The sequence below is a fragment of the Electrona antarctica genome (assembly GCF_951216825.1).
Source record: "Electrona antarctica genome assembly, chromosome: 12".
Taxonomy (NCBI): domain Eukaryota; kingdom Metazoa; phylum Chordata; class Actinopteri; order Myctophiformes; family Myctophidae; genus Electrona; species Electrona antarctica.
The window spans coordinates 22,326,789-22,346,298 of NC_136793.1; the positions used below are offsets into that span (position 1 = coordinate 22,326,789).

The following is a 19,510-nucleotide window of genomic DNA, read 5'->3' on the forward strand; positions in this document are numbered from 1 at the left end:
GCGATTTTATGTCGCTTCATATAAGAACTGTGTTTGAAAAATAAACCGACCACCCCGGCGTTTCTGTCAGGGGAGTGGCTGTGCGTCGTTAATGATGTCCATTCATATTTGATACAGCCAGTTTCTGGAGAAAATGGAATTAATGTGACCGCAAAAGCCTTGAAACTACATATGAATGCAATGTCGCTGAGCATATACCGCCCAGCTGTCAACATATTGCGTTCCTGAGATTCCTCGTTGACGTAAGCTCAGCTGGTGGTGACTCGACTCGTACTAACCACGATACATTATATATCAATAAAATAAAAATAAAATAAACGTAATTAACGTTCAAGTTTCTGTTGTGCGACGGGCTGCGGGCAGATGCAGCCTACCCGGAAATGTAGTCTCTGGGTTGTTTGGCTCGTTTCTAACGCTTATTTTGTTACTCTTTGGGTATATTTGTACATTTCCACCTTCAGTTGATGCTTCATATCCATGAGTGAAAAGGCCGGGGTGATCGGTTTATTTTTCAAACACAGTTCTTATATGAGGCGATCTAAAATCCCCCTATGGAGATTACAATGCTTGTAAAAAAAATACACAAACCTGGGGACTGGCGCCCTCTACTGATAGTAGAGGGCAGTGACGTCAGGACTTCGGTGCTCTATAGAGCTCCGAAGTCTGACGTCACTTTCAGTAGAGGTCGTCAATCTCCAGGTTCATGTATTTGTTTATTTGCATTGAGATCCCCAAACGGCGATTTTGGGTCGCTTCATATAAGAACTGTGTTTGAAAAATAAACCGACCACCTCGGCGTTTCTGTCAGGGGAGTGGCTGTGCGTCGTTAATGATGTCCATTCATATTTGATACAGCCAGTTTCTAGAGAAAATGGAATTAATGTGACCGCAAAAGCCTTGAAACTACATATGAATGCAATGTCGCTGAGCATATACGTCACGCCCAGCTGTCAACATATTGCGTTCCTGAGATTCCTCGTTGACGTAAGCTCAGCTGGTGGTGACTCGACTCGTACTAACCACGATACATTATATATCAATAAAATAAAAATAAAAATAAACGTAATTAACGTTCAGTTTCTGTTGTGCGACGGGCTGCGGGCAGAAGCAGCCAACCCGGAAATGTAGTCTCTGGGTTGTTTGGCTCGTTTCTAACGCTTATTTTGTTACTCTTTGGGTATATTTGTACATTTCCACCTTCAGTCGATGCTTCATATCCATATGAGTGAAAAGGCCGGGGTGATCGGTTTATTTTTCAAACACAGTTCTTATATGAGGCGATCTAAAATCCCCCTATGGAGAGTACAATGCTTATAAAAACATACATGAACCTTTGCGCTCACTGCCCTCTACTGGTAGTAGAGGGCAGTGACGTCAGGACTTCGGTGCTCTATATGAGACGATTTTAAGATGACCCAATGTTATTCTCCATAGAGAAATTACTTCTGCAAACCAGGGGATTTGCAGAAGTACCTCAGGTGCTCTATAATAATCTTAATAATGTTTGTATCATTGTATTTCTTTTTTGCTATAAAGGTAAAGGCGAACAACTTGGTTTATTGATATGATCATTATCATTATTATTTCAGTGGTCTATCCAGAAGTGCTGCTTTGAAAGGACATGGGTTACAGCTGATAGCAATAACTGATTCTCTTTGGAGCTGTGGGCTGAATGCAGCTTTATGTCCTCCTCGTGCGGTCTGGACATCATGAAGCTATCTGATATATAATCTGTTCATATTTTCTTTGTAGGAGACAGAACGTTTGTTCAACTTCAGACTGAAGGAAAATCCTATATGGATCTCAAATACGATCTTTAGGACTTCACATTGTTGACTTATGGTTGACTCTCTGACTATATAGTGTTGCTTGCCGAAAATATCCGATCTACAAGGTCACAAGACGACGCATCACGCTGCGCTGTGACCTTGCAGATCGCCTATTTTCAATGAAAGGCACAGTCGTACAATCAGGCATCGGTGTCCGAGTATTCAGACTGAGAAATCTTAATTGCATTTCAAACCAAAGAGTGAGCCTGCTTAAGAATGTGTGTTAAATCTCATTAGCAAAAATCTGTATCCTATCCATGATTTTTTTAATTTAGTTTTTAGTTTTCGGTCATTCAGCATAATTTGAGGAAAAAAATTATATATGAATAGTGATTCATAATTTCATGCGTGCTTGTGCGTGCGTGCGTGCGTGCGTGCGTGCGTGCATGCGTGTGTTTGTGTGTGAGAGAGAGAGAGAGAGAGAGAGAGAGAGAGAGAGAGAGAGAGAGAGATAAATCATCTGTGAGTGCTGACCCCTGAGGTGAGTTTTTCCCGCAGCACTGAGAGGGTTGCCCACAGGGGCCAATTGGAGGCAGAGAAATGACCCATCAGTACATTCAACCATCAATAGAAAACCTTGTTAGTCACACACAGTCCTCATAGAGGACACCACACACACGCGCGCACACACACACACACACACACACACACACACACACACACACACACACACACACACACACACACACACACACACACACACACACACACACACACACACACAAATAAGTGTATTGACTTGACTGTTAGATTGACTGCTAAATTAGATTGTTTTGACCTCTCACCTTTGTCCTGTGGCTTGGTGCTGGTAATGATCCACTTAACCAGGCAGCACTTCATCAGGGCTTTGCGAGAGAAGCGTGGCTTCTGCCACTTCCCAGAATCCTTCACTCTGCCAGGTACATTCTCCATGCCATTGGCATCACCCAGTAGGCTGCCATCCACCACCTTTCCATCCTCCTGGGGAAAGAGAGAGGGATGCCCATTTTTATTAGCATAAACACACACATGGCTGTATGCCACATGCCACAGGGTTTGTGGAATTAATGTGTGTATACTGATACTGAGAGAGAGAGAGAGAGAGAGAGAGAGAGAGAGAGAGAGAGAGAGAGAGAGAGAGAGAGAGAGAGAGAGGAGAGGAGAGGAGAGGAGAGGAGAGGAGAGAGAGAGAGAGAGAGAGAGAGAGAGAGAGAGAGAGAGAGAGAGAGAGAGAGAGAGAGAGAGAGAGAGAGAGAGAGAGAGAGAGAGAGAGAGAGAGGAGAGGAGAGGAGAGAGAGAGAGAGAGAGAGAAAGAGAGAGAGGAGAGAGAGAGAGAGAGAAAGAGAGAGAGGAGAGAGAGAGAGAGAGAGAGAGAGAGAGAGAGAGAGAGAGAGAGAGAGATGGCACCTCTACACATACTCCTGGGTTAACTAATCCATTTGTGGGGAACCGGACACGGTTGTATAACTGAGTCACTGCAGTTATATAAACATATGGTTGCAGAGCCAGCGTTTTTAATAAAACAAAAATCACACTTGTGTGAATTGAGGGGTATAGAGATGTATTTACATTGGCCACATGACGTCTCACGTCGACTTTTAGTGCCCTAAAACATTAAAAGTCCATAGACTTGTCCGGCAAGAGATTTTTGTTAAAAGTGCTCTAAACAAACATTAAAAGTCCATAGACTTGGCTGCCATATGACGTAATTTCAAAAACCATGCATTGGAGGGGCTAGCGCCGCCCCCCAAAAAATGAAGGTTGACTTAGTATGGGGGAAGAAAGAAAGGCAGGTGTGTTTCATCTGGGCAGTGGGTGCTCAGCTATAAATACAACTTAACTCATAAACCACCAAAGTGGAAAAAGCGGCACTCCAAAATGCAAGATGCAAGACTGGCTCAGATGCAATTTCTCAATTTAAATTGAGAACGCTAACGCGTTATGGCAACAGCCTTCCTCAGAGCAGATTAAAACTATGGGGGAGTCTGGGGTGGTACGGGGTAAATGACCTGCATACCACCGTGGACATAGCACTTTAATGTAAAAGCATTTCAGACTGTCTCACTATAGCGTGGGTCAAAGTGTTTCATTATTTTTGGCCTAAACGGCCTCTCATTACAATTCCTCCACCCTAAGGAACTTGGAGGGATAGCGGCTTCCTCCACACACATTACACCCACCCAGTGAGACTCTTGATATTTTGACGTTTTGTTCAAGATGGAGTCTAAAACAGGATCATCAGGTACTATGATTATACAAGGACAATTTCTTTCAAAAACAGTACATTGTTAAAGTGATGTTTTATGTGGCCACACTCACCAGTTCATTAAGTACTGTATACCTAATTTTCCCTTAGCACCACCCACCTGAACTTAAGCCTCGCCCACAGCTGTGTGTTGTATGATAACAAGGGAGGGGTTAGGTTTATGATGTAACTAAAGTGGTGTATTTCGATTGAGCCTTTTGACTTTCAGGAAGAAACCAAAAATACACAGGGAAGACATATTTGAATATTATAACCACACCTGGTGGTCTATTAGAGTAATGTTAACTCCATAGACACAGAAAACAGAAAATAACGGCACTCCATCTTTAATGGTCCGATTAATTCACAGTGGATTGGATTTGATAGGTTAGTTCCCTGAAAGAAGAGAGTTGTTAAGGGCCTGATTGATCACAGGGATTGGATTTGTGTTTTCCTGACACTCTTTTAGGAATCCCCCATCACTTGTCAGCAACTCCAGCTATGCAAATGAAATACATACGTAATGTATGTATGCAGGCAGGCAGTGCGCGTTTGGCGCAAAGCCTTGATGAAGTGCTGCCTGGTTAAGTGGATTATTGCCAGCACCACGCCACGGGACAAAGGTGAGAGGTCAAAACAATCTAAGACAACAGTCAAGTCAATGCAGTTATTTGTGTAGTCTGTGTCAGTGGCACCGTCAGGACGTAAAAAGTGTGGGGACATTGGGACGTCTTTGGACGTCAAGACTCACATTGTTGTTGTGTATTAGCCCGTCTGACACCTTAATCGAGTTGAGACTAAGAGCAACTGCAGTTACTACACGTATGTAGACAATACTGACTATTGCTCAGAAAAATGTAAAAGGTACTAGAGCATAGCATGCACCACCACCACCGGTCATAAGTAAATAAATAGAAATAGTGTGTGTGCGTGCGTGCGTGCGTGCGTGCGTGCGTGCGTGCGTGCGTGCGTGCGTGCGTGCGTGCGTGCGTGCGTGCGTGCGTGCGTGAGAGTGAGAGTGAGAGAGGGAGAGTGAGGCAGAGCACAGTCTTGCGATCGAAAAAGGCCGTCATAGGCAGACCTGTCTTCCTATATAGAAGACAGACTATGCACCCACTGCACACAGAATTAAGTGGAAACTGAGCTACATTTCCTAGAGAGGGGGGGGGGGGGGAGGATAGAGATAGGTGTCTCTCTATAAGGGGGGTATGCTGAGGAACAGGTTTTCTATTGATTGTTGACTGTACTGATGGGACCTCCCTGCCTCCAATTGGCCCCTGTGGGCAGAAAGTGGGGCTCTCAGTGCTGTGGGAAAAACTCACCTCTTGGGTCCGCACGCACGCACGCACGCACGCACGCACGCACGCAGAGAGAGAGAGAGAGAGAGAGAGAGAGAGAGAGAGAGAGAGAGAGAGAGAACATAGAGAGAGGATTTTAAATGACCCCCAAGGGGGTCTGACCATGAAAATCCCTCACTCTGAGGGAGTGAGAGAAAGCGAGAGAGAGAGAGACAAAGGGAAAAAGATAAAACGAGAGACGGTGAGGGAGGATGAGCTATAATGAGAGAGAAAGAGAGAAGGAAGAAGCTACAATATGAGAGAAAGAGAGAGAAAGAGAGAGAAAGAGAGAGAGAGAGAGAGGTGAACAAGGTGCAGGCTTGTTCTTGGAAGAACTGAAGTCAATTAGCATAATGAGGACAGCAGGTTGCAGGGCAGAGGTGGAGATATAAAACACTTTGCTGGGAAACACATTTTCATAGGCAATGTCTGTGCACCATGTAAGAGTAGCATATTAAATATAATAATAATAATAATAATAATAAATATAGCTGCAAGCTATACGCTATACGCATACGCAATATACACAATGGGCTATACCAGTAAGACGCCTGAGGGCGAGAAGCGACCTCGCCCCAAAAGGGCGAGAAGCGACCTCGCGTGCACGCATTCCGCCTCGTTGACGGTAGACTGCTGGGCGAGCGCTTGCGCTTTGGCATGGGGGGTCAGATCAAATGTACTGTTCTGTACTGGCCATATAAGGAGCATGTCTTGAGTGTACAGGGTTTGATGAGGTCAGATCAACATATGGAATGTCAGAACTGGTGAACTCCATACAGGCAGATTCTTTTTTTGTTTGTTTTTTGTTTTTACTGAGACTCGAGACTTGTACTCGTGGCTAAAGACTCGAGACTCAACTCGTAGGCCTACTCGACCCCCAAAGACTATATACTCGACACGGACTCGACCCCAAAGACTCCAGACTCGACTCGGACTCCGAGACTCGTGGGCCTCTCTGCTGTCTATGGGAACGCAGTTTTTAGAATTATAATATCTTGGATTCTTCTTTTTGGGTCAAAACAAGCTTGATTTGCGCCTCATTTCTCTAAACGATATCATCCCCGGTTACAAAATGTATGTTTTGGGTGAATTAAATAAAAATTGCGGGACCCGTTACATAGCGATAATTCACTCCCTGAATCTGTTTCGGAGTGAAATGGCTAAAGGTGTCTCCAATATAAGATGACTGGCTGGTATCCTGGAGTACACAATTCAGACACCAGATGGGGGTGTTGGCGGTAAATGAGTTAAAAGTGAAAATAGCGGATCTACAAGCTCACAACACATTTCGATGTGAGCTTGTACAGTAACAGTTGATCTGCTATTTTTGGAGCGGCACTAGCCTCTCCTATGCACATCTTTGTGTGTATGTGTGTCTGTCCGTAAGAGCACAGAATAAGCTCAGCTGATTGGCTGAATGTGATGTATGATGATTTAAGAGCGCCACTCACTTCACACAAGTGTGATTTTTACTATTTCTATTTCTTTCTTAATTCTTTTGTGGAAAAAAACAGAGTTAGCTGAGTGAAACAATTCCATTCATCCAAACATCTGTTAATTTATTCGCAGATCAACAGTGGCAGGGCGGGCAGGGCTAATCAGAAGAAAGGTTGGATGTACGTGTACGAGATCAGCAGCAGGCTCACTCTTTCAGAGGAGTGTAATGTAAGAATAGATTGTTTTCATTGTGGCTTTATACATGGAAAGTAATGAGATGGCAACAGGGCTGGTAACAACTCAAAGAAATGCAAACTGACATGCAGCGTAAACGCATGAAAATACAGCACTGCACTAAGACGTTATGTTAACCCACGGACCACTGGACAGAGCGCTGGATATGCACATGTGCTGCATATGATGACGTATATACACAAATGGGTCCATGCACGCTCACACACGCATGCACTCGTCTCAAACACACGCACGCACGCACGCACGCACGCACGCACGCACGCACGCACGCACGCACGCACGCACGCACGCAGGCAGGCAGGCAGGCAGGCAGGCAGGCAGGCAGGCAGGCAGACAGACAGACAGGCAGGCAGGCAGGCAGGCAGGCAGGCAGGCAGGCAGGCAGGCAGGCAGGCAGACAGACAGACAGACAGACAGACAGACAGACAGACAGACAGACAGACAGACAGACAGACAGACAGACAGACAGACAGACAGACAGACAGTGTTTCAGCTGCAGCCTGTTCCCTCTTAACGCTTGAGCTGCTTCAGTCCCGGAGCAGCACTGTAACATCTGCCCTTAACATCCCCTTGACCACAGAGATCCTCCACTGTAACATCTGCCCTTAACGTCCCCTTGACCACAGAGATCCTCTCGTCCGCACACACACAGGCACAGGCACACACACTACAATACCATGCAGCTGTAACACTCAAGGCAAGTACAGAATATTACATCCAGCACATTGCTTTACTGGGGCATTCATTATGTAATATTTGCCATGAAGTTGCTGTTACAAAGGCTCCTGTCACTACACACTACATGCTAACAGGAGACAGACAGACAGACAGACAGACAGACAGACAGACAGACAGACAGACAGACAGACAGACAGACAGACAGACAGACGGAAGGACAGACGGAAGGACAGACGGAAGGACAGACGGACGGACGGACGGGATGAGGACTCCTGTTAAAGTTAAGGCTGGGAGATTCCATTAATAGTCATGTGATTAACACCCTGCTGCGCCAGCCCCAAAATACACTCTGTCTCTCTGTTCTCTCTCTCTCTCTCTCCTACAAGTTTCTCTCCCCCTCTCTCTTTTCTCCTCCAGTCCCTCGCTGCTCATTCCACAGATTTTGGTGTTTCCTTCCTTTTTCTCCATTAATAGTTATATCCGTAATTCAGCAGCGCTCTCTGTTACAGTAATAAAAAAAACTAAACATGCACATGTAAATGCTGGCATGCAGCACACGCTCACAGGTGCACACACACAGCGGAAGCCCTGACTAGCAGCAGTTATTTCATTACATATTCATATTAATATTATCCACGTCGACCCGAAGTGTCAGCACTCGTTACTGTTCCTCCCGCTCTCTTATCTTTCCATTGCTCCCAATTTATTTGACAGTCAATCACCCACTCCCACCTCTCTCTCCTCGCCCTGCATGTCTTCCCACGGTATGTCCCTCCTTCTCTCCTCTGCATCCCTGATGTCACTTGTCAAGTGTGTGACTGCCAACCAGGACTTAGGGCCTGTACTCACGAGGACGATTTCGGTGTTTCTCGGGCAAGTAATTAGCCGATCTGCCCTTTTTGTCACACGGAGACGGCGTTTTGGGGGACTTTAACGGCTAATTTTGAAACTACCTTCCAGAGTGGGAAAGTTTGGAGACGCGACTTTCACGTCTCCGTGTGTACAGCGAATGCCGCCTAATTTGCTGAAACGGTGATGTCATAGTCCCCTCGCCCCCTCCAAACTAACTAGTGTTAATGGTTTATTTCACCATAACCACTTACATATAAGTATCACAGCTATTTTATATTTGCACATAATGTCTATAAATCTCTTCTCCAAAAATAGCCGATCTGCAGCCCGCATGCACGAGCTTGTAGAGGAGCTATTTTTGGAGAACAGATATAAATTATGGTGATTACCAATCCGGAAAGACAAGAAAAAAAACGGATCTTCTACATTATTGTTACTATTAAATGGTGTAGTGTAGAATAGATTAGTATATAGGCTATACAAGATAGGCAGCACAGCCACCGCACGTTCCTCTCAGGCAGGTCTGACTGCGCAGTGCACAGTGCAAAGCATGCATGGACCTCATCAAAGTGCTTCTCTTCTTGGGTGGAAATTAAACATTCTTTGTGTAACTTCAAAACGGCTTTGCATTGAGAGACCACAGGTAGGATAAACACATTGTTTACTGTCCATATTCCTCTATAAACGGCCTGTTTTCACTGTTTCCAATTGCTCTTTTTTTATACTTTTGTAGGCTATAGCCTATGTGCAATGATTAGCTGTGCTGCCACTGCCAGCAGGTGTAATCAATCTATAAACGAGCAATTATCTGACATTCAGAGGTGTTGCGCACCAGCGAATATATATTCAATCTCCAAAGTCAAACTCATAAATTCACAATGTACCATGCCGCTCCTCGTTGTGAGCTGTATGATCATCTGAGAGAGAGAGAGAGAGAGAGAGAGAGAGAGAGAGAGAGAGCGCACCCGCGCTCTCTCTCTCTCTCTCTCTCTCTCTCTCTCTGAATGTGTGAATCACTTACTTTGTGCGTGCTGCTCGTTTTCAGAAGAATTAATCCAAGGTTTGTCATATTATGATTTTAAAGTAGGCATCAACTTTAGCTGGTAAATCAGTGTGTGCAGAGTGAGAAGCATCACTGCTCTGCAACCTCTGCTGATTAAATTGATATGACCTAGATAGCCTATGTCATATGCGCATCTGAGATAATTAGTTATTTGGCAACACCTGTGTGAAATACCAATAGTATAATTTATAAAATGCTTTCATATTGCCTTAGAATAAGCTTTTTCTTTATTTTTGGGTGGCCATCTACAGGCCGGCAATATATGTACTACAGCTGTATCTTGAAAACGAAGCAGTTTACCGGTCTCGTCTAGACCCGTACATAATTAACATAACCGCAATGTAGACGCAGTAAAGCTTTATATCGTTCACAAAACTTAGGCGGGGAACAGCCCGCGACGTCCTCGTGAGTACAGGCCCTTAAGCACTTTCAACATCGCATCCCTATTAAAGTGTTTCAACTCATTTCAAAATGTTTCCAAAGAATTCCAACGAATATCCAACATTTTCAAAAATAAATAGTGAAAATAGCTGATCTACTACTTGACCAGACAGTGGCCATGTGCCTGTGGTTAGAGTGTCCGCCCTGAAACTGGGAGGTCGGATCCCCGGCCGAGTCATACCAAAGACTGTAAATATTTTTTTTGTGTGGCTTTTGCCTTTATTTTATATTTTTTATGGAGGGTCAGACAGTAGGCTGACAGGAAATGGGGAGAGAGATGGGGGGAAGACATGCAGTCTGGCACACTGCCAGACTGGGTTACCAGCCAAGGTGCCTGGACCACTGAGCCATGGCCCAGGCCATACCAAAGACCAAAGATGGGACCCAATGCCTCCCTGCTTGGCAGTGCACTGTTTGGCAGAGAACAAATTTCACTGCGGTAACGTGTGTGACAAATCGTACTACTTTGACTACTAGCTCACAACACAGTGAACACCACGACTGGCCATAGTAAAAGGCAACCTACGTAGCTAATGATTTCACTCTGGCAGATTCATACTAGCCAGGCTAGTATAAATCACCCTTAATGTGAAGAAGGCTGCTGCCAAGCATACACCGGCCCTAGCCCACAATGAGATGAAGAGATGAGTGAAATAATTCCATTCATCCAAACATCTGTTTATTATTCGCAGATCATCACTGGCAGGCTCACTCTTTCGGAGGAGCATGCTGCACAAGAATAGATTGTATTCATTGTGATTTTACTGAAGAAATAATGAGAAAGGCGCTGGAAACAACACAGACAAATGCAAACTGACATGCGGCATGAGCACATAAAAATACAGCACTGCTTCAAATATTGATTTGAACAAAAATTAATTCATATTAATATTTTTAATATACAGTGTTAAAAGTGTCAACACATATCACTGTTCCTCTTCTCTCTCTATCCTCATCGTTTCATTCCTCACAATTTATTTTACAGTCAATCACCTCCTCCCTGCTCTCTCTCCTCTCCCTGCATGTCCTCCCACGATGTCTCCCTCCTTCTCTCCTCTGACTCCCTGATGTCCCCTGTCACCACCACAGCTACGCCCCAGGTGAAGTGTGTGAATGCCATCCGCGACTAAAGCTGAAGGGGAAGAGTCGTGCACTCCTGCTACATGGGACACGGTGTACTGTGTCCGTCTGTCCGTCCGGGTGTGTGTGTGTGTGTGTGTGTCAGCCTGTTGGCACCCTTGTGCACATCAAAGGCAACAAATAAAAAAAGAGAGCTAGGGAAGACATCAGGCAGAGGGGAAAAAGGAAGAGCATGGGAGAGAGAGTGAGAGATGTGGAGTAAGAATGGGACCCAATATACTCAAATGGACCTTCAGAGTTAAATTAACTCACTGTGTGTGCACAACATGGCCTCAAAAAAACAAATGGTAACCACAGTTGAGGAGATGGCGCGCCACGTTCCTACTGTATAATGAGATAACGTGTTAAAAAAGTGCCTCCCCCTCTGACCGAAAGCCCAAACTCTCCCTCTTATTGGCTGTGGTCCAAAAGGCCTCAAGGTGTCCAGTCCACCATCGTGCCAATCCCCAAGCACTCCAAGATGGCAATCGTGAATGACTGGAGACCTCAGTTGTCAGTAAACTGCTTTAAGAGGTTGGTGAGACTGCTGTACCCATGGCAATTTGCCTATTGCCAAAACAGATCCACAAAATTGGCATGGCTCTTCACATGGCATTCTCTCACCTGTTTGTTGACTACAGCTCAGCATTCAAGTAGTATAGTCCTGCCAGACTCCACACAAAGCTCAAAGAACGCCTGCACCCAAAGATACTGTATATGCAACTGGATAATGGATATAATGGCCAAATGTCAGATTAGCTTATTCATTAAGCCACTTCTTTTTCAAAGTGAGCAGTTTTGATAAACGTTTTGACTCGTACCCAAGCACTTAAAGTAGTTAGGTTATGATTCAGATACAGTACATTCATACAGTACATCCACAGTCTTCATCAAACGCTTTTCCTTTCAGGTATTTAGGTACACTTTCTTTTACAGAATTATTCTCTCAGGTAAGTAGGCTACAGGTAAGTGCAGTACAGGTTCTTAAAATGTTATTTTCTTGTCAAATAATACGTTTATGATTGCAGTCAAAAAGCTGTACATGTGCTTCCAACACTAGCATCACTCCACTCAATCACCATTGCCAATATAATAATCTACAGCTGTAGTAGATTATTATGTAGGTTCAGGTTCTTTTAGCATGCGCAGTAAGAAATTCGAATTCAACCAATAAAGCATCAGCATGTCAAACATAAATTAGCTGTTCTCTGATTTCAAGTTCCTTGGAATATACTGTACATATCTCTGAGGACCTCAAAGGGGCCACACACACAACCAGCATGTGAGGCAAAAGGCTCAGCAACACCTTCTACAACAGCAAGCACTATACCGGATGGTGCAGACAGCCAAGAGCGTCGTTGTAGGTAAGGTATGGTTACGGTACACTCCCTCCAGGGAATATATGCGTTTTTTAAAAATTTTAGTGTTATGTTTTAGCAACAACACGTTGTTATAAACAGTATTTATTAACTGTAAAATACATAAATACATTTTCGCTACATTTCTGGTGCTTATAGTCATTTTGCAAGTCATGTTTAACAGTGTTCCTTTCATGTGGAATGGTTGTAGTGAAAAATATATCGCTGAAAGAGTTCAAAATCACTGATGTTTAAATGAAAAGGTTACACGGTATGACTTTCAAATGCTGAATACGTTTTCCACCTGCACAAAAAGCTTTTCTGAGAGCAGAACATGCATATAAAGTAATTTCACACACGCTTTTACACATGTGATGTGACACTAAAGTTGATTCTAGTTTTTGTATTCAACCGCAAAATCTGTGTACACATGCCGATGGTTGAAAGGCGATACTATTTGTGTCCTTGTTGCTTGAGCATGGCTGTCACTGTGTATGAATGTGTCTGTGGGAAGATGGGGAATCCATAGCTGCTGCATGCAGTGTGTGTGCGTGCGTGCGTGCGTGCGTGCGTGCGTGCGTGCGTGCGTGCGTGCGTGCATGCGTGCGCACATACCCATGCATTGTACTGATGTGTGAGACCTCATGTGAAGAGAGAATTAATACAGGTTGGGGGACCAGAGCAATACCAGAGTGTATATTACATTATCATTCCACAGTCTTCCACAGTCTTACACACACACACACACACACACACACACACACACGCGCGCGCGTGCGCGAGCATGCACACACAGAGGGAGCAATTAAAGACAATAGACAATTCTTGCATCATCTTTGTCCCAGAGAGTATATTGATATATGATAAAGATAGGACAAATTGATCAGCATCCCACCTCTCAATCTCCAAAAGCCAATCATCTCAACCTCCCTGCATTATTTCTAGTCTGGGTCGATCTTACTGTGACTTAGACAGGGCAATGACACTCACGGTATGATATAGGATAGTGTGTGTGTGTGTGTGTGTGTGTGTGTGTGTGTGTGTGTGTGTGTGTGTGTGTGTGTGTGTGTGTGTGTGTGTGTGTGTGTGTGTGTGTGTGTGCGTGTGTTCACTTGATTGCACACAGTCTGAAAACCCCTCTGACATTGTAATCAAACCCTTTTGAAATTGTTATTTTTTATTTTAGCATGTGGGATTATAGCATCATACACAACGTATACAACTAGAAAGGTGCAATTCTGGGAAATTGCAAGTGTGGTTGCACTGACGTGAGTTGCAAGGAATCCACTGGGAACTGAATTCCGTCTTACCATTTATACTATATATTGTGAACAGTAACAAGTGACCACAGTCTGTGAACGAACATGACCAAAAGTTTCACTTTTCTGTTGTGCAAAAGTTAACAAAAAGCAGGTTCACTTTGCTGGCAAAACATTCTTGGACAGGGAACAATAGTATGTTGCCGATAGCAACCACACTAACTAAACTTGTATTAGAAGGGAGACACAATGAAGACACCTAATAAATGGGGTATCAGTGGCACATAATGGCCAGCTGAAACTAATTTACTGTTTATAACTTCACTTTATATAACAGCAAAATATAAATCACAATACATATTCATAATTTAAGTGGCTGCAATTGTGTTTCAAGTAGATTCCTAAAAAGGTGTTCTGTGCATGAAATCTTACATTTCATTGGCATTTTGAAGAAACATTTTCACATTTTTCGAGGAAAAAAAGCTGTGCTTGCAAGTATTGCAGTTCACATTGCAGTATGTTGTTTTGTCAATACTGCGCAGCCCTGCTATTGATCTACTATGGTTTGAAATGATAACAGCAGATTGAGCACTAAACATGATTTCTCCTTGATAGTATCTTGATGGTAGGATTGCATCGCTCCCATCTGTTCACTGCTATGTTTGGTTTTGGCAGATCTAGTGATTAGATCAAAAGTGTGACTGAGTCTCCCAAACTCTTGGCCTCTTTGGGGGATAGTGTTACCAGAGCGTTTAAATTATCCATGAGTCTAAATCTGCAATCACTAAACCTGTCCCTCTCCCAATTGTGTACGTGTGTGTGTGTGTGTGTGTGTGTGTGTGTGTGTGTGTGTGTGTGTGTGTGTGTGTGTGTGTGTGTGTGTGCGTGCTGTACGCACGCGTGAATGTGTTAACACTGGTGTAGCTGTCAGACAGTGTGGTATAATGGTCAATGATCTTGTAAAGGCTAATTATATGTGAATGCTTTGATTGACATGGAAACCGTGGGCTGTGGAAAACTGTGCTGACTGGACTGAGCCATATGCAATGAAGACATCCCTCTAGGCCCACAAGCTGTCATCCATCCTCACTGATAATCACTTGGAATGGATTAAGGACAAAACCACTGTCTATGGGTGTTTCTCAACATAGGGTTGATACCCAACATGGACCACAAAATGTTTTGACATGGTTACAGGTTGAGAACAAGCAATATTGTGACGTTTAATAGTTAAAGATGGAGTGCCGTGATTTTTTTCCACCCTAAAACATGATCATCAGGTCATATTGTTATATAAGGAGGTATAATTTTTTCAAAAAAGTGTACAGTATTTGTTAAAATGTTGTTTTTATGTGGGCACGCCCACCAGTTCATTAAGTATGCCTGGTTTTCCTGGTGGGTGGCGATGGGTGGTGATCAAGCCCCCAGTGAAGCTCTCCAACGTTGAGGCGCTCGGCCCTAGTGGTAAGAGTGGGGACTGCAGGTGGACCCGTGGAGTTATGACGAGGAAACCCCGTGCATCTGGGCTTTAACATTGAGCGCTCGTTTGTACTTCCGCATTTTGGTGTCCAAATCAAAAAAAATTGGAAGTAGACAGTTCTTCCGGGTGCTTCAAAACGCCACTGAGCAACTTCCATTGAAATGGATAGCGGGGGGACGGGGCTATCGCTCCGGTTCAGTCTCTATCCTTTTAATACTCTATGGTGGTGATCCACCTGAACTGAAGCCGCACCCACAGCTGTAGTTGTATGATAAAGGGGGAGGGGTTAGGGGAGGGGCTGCTAGTGTGATGTCACTATATTACTGTTTATTGGCCCGTTTGACTGTCAAGGGGTCAGCCTCCAGGAAGAAACCCTAAATACAAAGTTAATACACCATTGCACATAACAACGACTCCAGGGTGTCTAATGAAGTACTGTCACCTCATAGACACATGAAAAACTGGAAAAATACAAAAATTGTGGCACTCCCTCTTTAAATACAGTGAATCCTGATACGTTGTGGTCAGCTCTACCAGGGCAGTCGGGCTCGGCCTTAGCCGATCACTCCACAATAGCACTCATCCTGATTCCAGACAGGACAGCATCTGGATTATTCAAAGATGCTTCCTATTGCATACAGTATAAACACACTGAATGTGTTTAGGGGTTAAAGTACAACTCAGGTGCCACGATGCCTGCAGGCTGCAGCACTGATGGCTCACCCAATGGCTCACTGCTTGACACTCAGCATCAAGGGGTTGGATTGTGGCTAAGTCCGAGCGACATACTAGTGTCATGTCCAGTGGGGTGTATGTGTACATCTAGGCTGGGGGATGTATCTGTACATCAAGCTGCCTCACTACCGGCTTACACCATTGATTACCAACATCACAAAGTACAATGTAAGAAGGCATTAAAAATAATGGGTGTGTGGATTGTGTACCAACATCACAAAGTACAATTTAAGAAGGCATTAAAATAATGGGTGTGAGGATTGTTGATATAAAAGAAGAATCTGGGGATGTGTTGACTTATTTCATTATGTCTCCTTTGAATGTCCTTGTGTGGCTGTGTGCATATAAGAACTCAGTGTTCTGTGCATCAGTGTGGGACTTAGTGCTTACAACAGGTATAAGCACTAACTGTTTAATTTCCCCACTAAATGAAGTAGATAATCTAATATATACACAAATGAAGATACTGTATATATATTTACACACAAAAAGGTCTGTCTGTATGTCTGTCTTTCAATGGCAAATTGGCAATCCTTCGCTGAATTAACTTGTTTCGGAGTAAAATGGGGACAACTGGAAATGCTTGTTTGTTTATTTTCACTTACAATGAGGGAGAATGCTTGAAACCCCTCCAGGGGCTTGAGAAGTGTCATTCTCCAGGAATATTACATTCATAGGATAAGAATTACATAAACATTGAATATGCAGATCTACACAAACATTAGACCCATGTCAAGTTTGCTTAATGATGGTGTTAAAGGCCACTAGCTTGCCAGGTTGTCCTCTGGGCCCACAAGTTTAGAACTTTTAATTAGTGTATCAGATTTGAAACAAATGCAGAGAAGGGAGGAACAATGAATCAGTTATTATATTCTAGACATTTTGAAGTGCAGAGCGTTCTTATCTAGGCCAAATGCTGTTCTCTTATTGGGGGACTAGAAGGACAACTTGGGAGCTCAGAATGTTTTTTGACAGCTGACTGAGAAAACGTGGTTATCAAAAATGTATTTCTCACTGCATTTTATATTTTATACACACAACTTGAAACATTCTGGGGTGGGAAATTTCGCAAAAATAGCAGAGCTACAAGCTCACAACGCTTGTCAATCGGCTGCTGTTGGTGAAGATACTTGTAAATCATAACAAGAGGGGGCCTAGTATGGAGCCCTGAGGGAATCTGATCACCTAAGTATTAGATTTAAGTGGTTAATGAATGCCCACATTAGGCCTGATGATAGTAGGCCTACTGTCACTTTGCCAGTATGAACATTTAAAGGACCACTTCACCACTTTTCAACTTCTCTTCCTATAATTGGTCCTAACTAATGTTTAGGATAAAATACCACCATTTTTTCCTACTCAGTCTGTGTCTCATAGGAAGGCTGTGGGCAGTTCAGAAACCCGTCCACCAGTGACATCATCGATGTTGAATCCAAGCTAATAGAAACGGCAGGCTTTCTTTTCCTGAAAAGTTGCAATGCAAAAGTTGAAGCCATCGTTCTCACGATAATAAAAATCTAAATATATTTTAAAACAAATCTTGTTTAAAACAAAATCTGCCTAATGATGATGTCAATGGTGGACGGGTGTCCGAACTGCCCAAAGCCCTCTTATGAGACACAGACTGAGTAGGAAAAATGGTGGTGTTTTATCATGAACATTAGGCCTATCTCACAGCATTTCCCCACCCCCTTTCCACACCCCCTTTTGGAGCTAATGGTGTTATTTTTTCTGCGGTCCATAGACTTCCATGTTAAAAGAGGTATTTTCACAAGCCACAAACTACCGTTTTGTAAAGGTAAGGTTTATTCTACTTATTTGAGTTGTTATACCATTGTGTTTTCTTCATATTATTATCGTTTTTTGACATTTTAACATTAGGAAATGTACTTAGATTCTCCAGAGAAAAAAAGTGTAAATGCCTAATGTTAAATGACACCACTAGCTAACGGAAGGGGGCGTGGAAAGGGGGCTGTGAGATAGGCCTATCCTGTTGGGAGCGGATGATAGTCGACAGGCAGGAACAACAGGCGGCAACTTCCTTTTCCCTCAAACCAATTTTTCTCAATAAAAGCTACAGGCTACGAGAGCTTTTATTGAGAAAATGAAAAGGAAGTTGCCATAGATATATATAAAGTTACCGCCTGTTGTTCCTGCCTGATCGACTACAAAACAATACTACAACATGACGTAACGATATCATCCGCTCCCGACAGGATCATACGGACTTTTGAAACAGAGACCAGGCTTTCCTCCGAGGTGGTGGAAAGCCTGGTGAGGCAAGGTTAATTATATGAAGAGATATTGAAAAGTGGTGAAGTGGTCCTTTAACAGTTTCAGTTTTTTTGTTGGTTCCTTCTAATTGCCAAAGAATAAGAATAAGAATAAGACTGTATAAGAATGTATTGGTGGAAGATGTAGATGAACGCTGCTATGTGACATTTGCGCCTGGAAGCAGCTTGGAGCACTGGGCAGTGGGCGCTCTACTCTGCTCTCCATGGTGCGCTCTGCTCCGAGCAGCTACTGTGTGCACACTAGGCATGGTATTACGTAACTTCGCTCAAAACCTCGCCAATGAGTGTTACGTGTGTGGAAATATGTCGCTGAAACAAGCGAGGAATCAATCTAACTCAGTCTACTAAAGCACTATTCAAATATTGAGCCGATTTGCGCCCGCGTCTGTCCGCGGGCGCACGAGAAACCAAATCGAAATCAGTTACAAGAATTATATTGCATGCATAACGGGAATGCCATGTATTTTCTTGTTCTTACCTGCATGTTTTCACCGCGTGTTGTTATGGGCTACAGTTCAGTTGCTCTGCTTGTTGAGTTCCCGTGCGTTTCTTGTAGACACCTCCGAGTCCTACCACTGGCACTTCCACCACATGCAAAGGAATGCACCCTCCCTCCCTGACTGAGCCGCAATACCGATACAAAAGGATGGGGTCAGTCAGAGAGAGAGAGAGAGGGGGGGGGGGGGGGGGGGGGGGGGGGGGGGGGGGGGGGGTGTTGAAGCGTAAATAATGAAGTTATGGTCATTGCCCATAAGCGTGTTAACATCAACGGGCTTAAGTACCGAAATAAATCTCAAACAGGAAAACAGGACATGAATAAATCCTGTCTGTGTTGAGAACAGGCTAACTGTCCGAAGTTCAGGCATGAGTTTTTTCAAATGTAGGCTAGTACACCTGCCAATGCCATGTTGGGGGCCATCACAGGTGCATGTTTCAATTTCTCTGATTGGCTAATTAACGATCGAATTAATTTGTTTGCAACATCTGTTGGTCCCCAACATCATCAGGTGTAGAACTAGCCTATATTTGAAACTCATGAATACAGACCGATAGGCCCATATGGGCATGCCAATATACAGGTTTATGGGCCAATGACATCAGGGATCTCCATAGGGGCATAAAAGGGACATAGACAGACAAAGCCCTACT

At 43.8% G+C, this 19,510-nt stretch overlaps 1 protein-coding gene across 1 annotated transcript in view; it reads right to left on the bottom strand.

Annotated features, from left to right (window-relative positions):
• Positions 1–18,903, bottom strand: part of kcnip3b (Kv channel interacting protein 3b, calsenilin) — a 50,201-nt gene extending 31,298 nt beyond the window's left edge. Inside the window, exons 1-2 of the mRNA XM_079515235.1 lie at positions 18,840–18,903; positions 2,608–2,789 (exon numbers count right to left, since the gene is read on the bottom strand). Coding sequence (XP_079371361.1) covers positions 2,608–2,789; positions 18,840–18,845 — 188 coding nt within the window. The 5' untranslated portion in view covers positions 18,846–18,903. The remainder of the gene's footprint in view (positions 1–2,607; positions 2,790–18,839) is intronic.
• Positions 18,904–19,510: the final 607 nt, after the last annotated feature.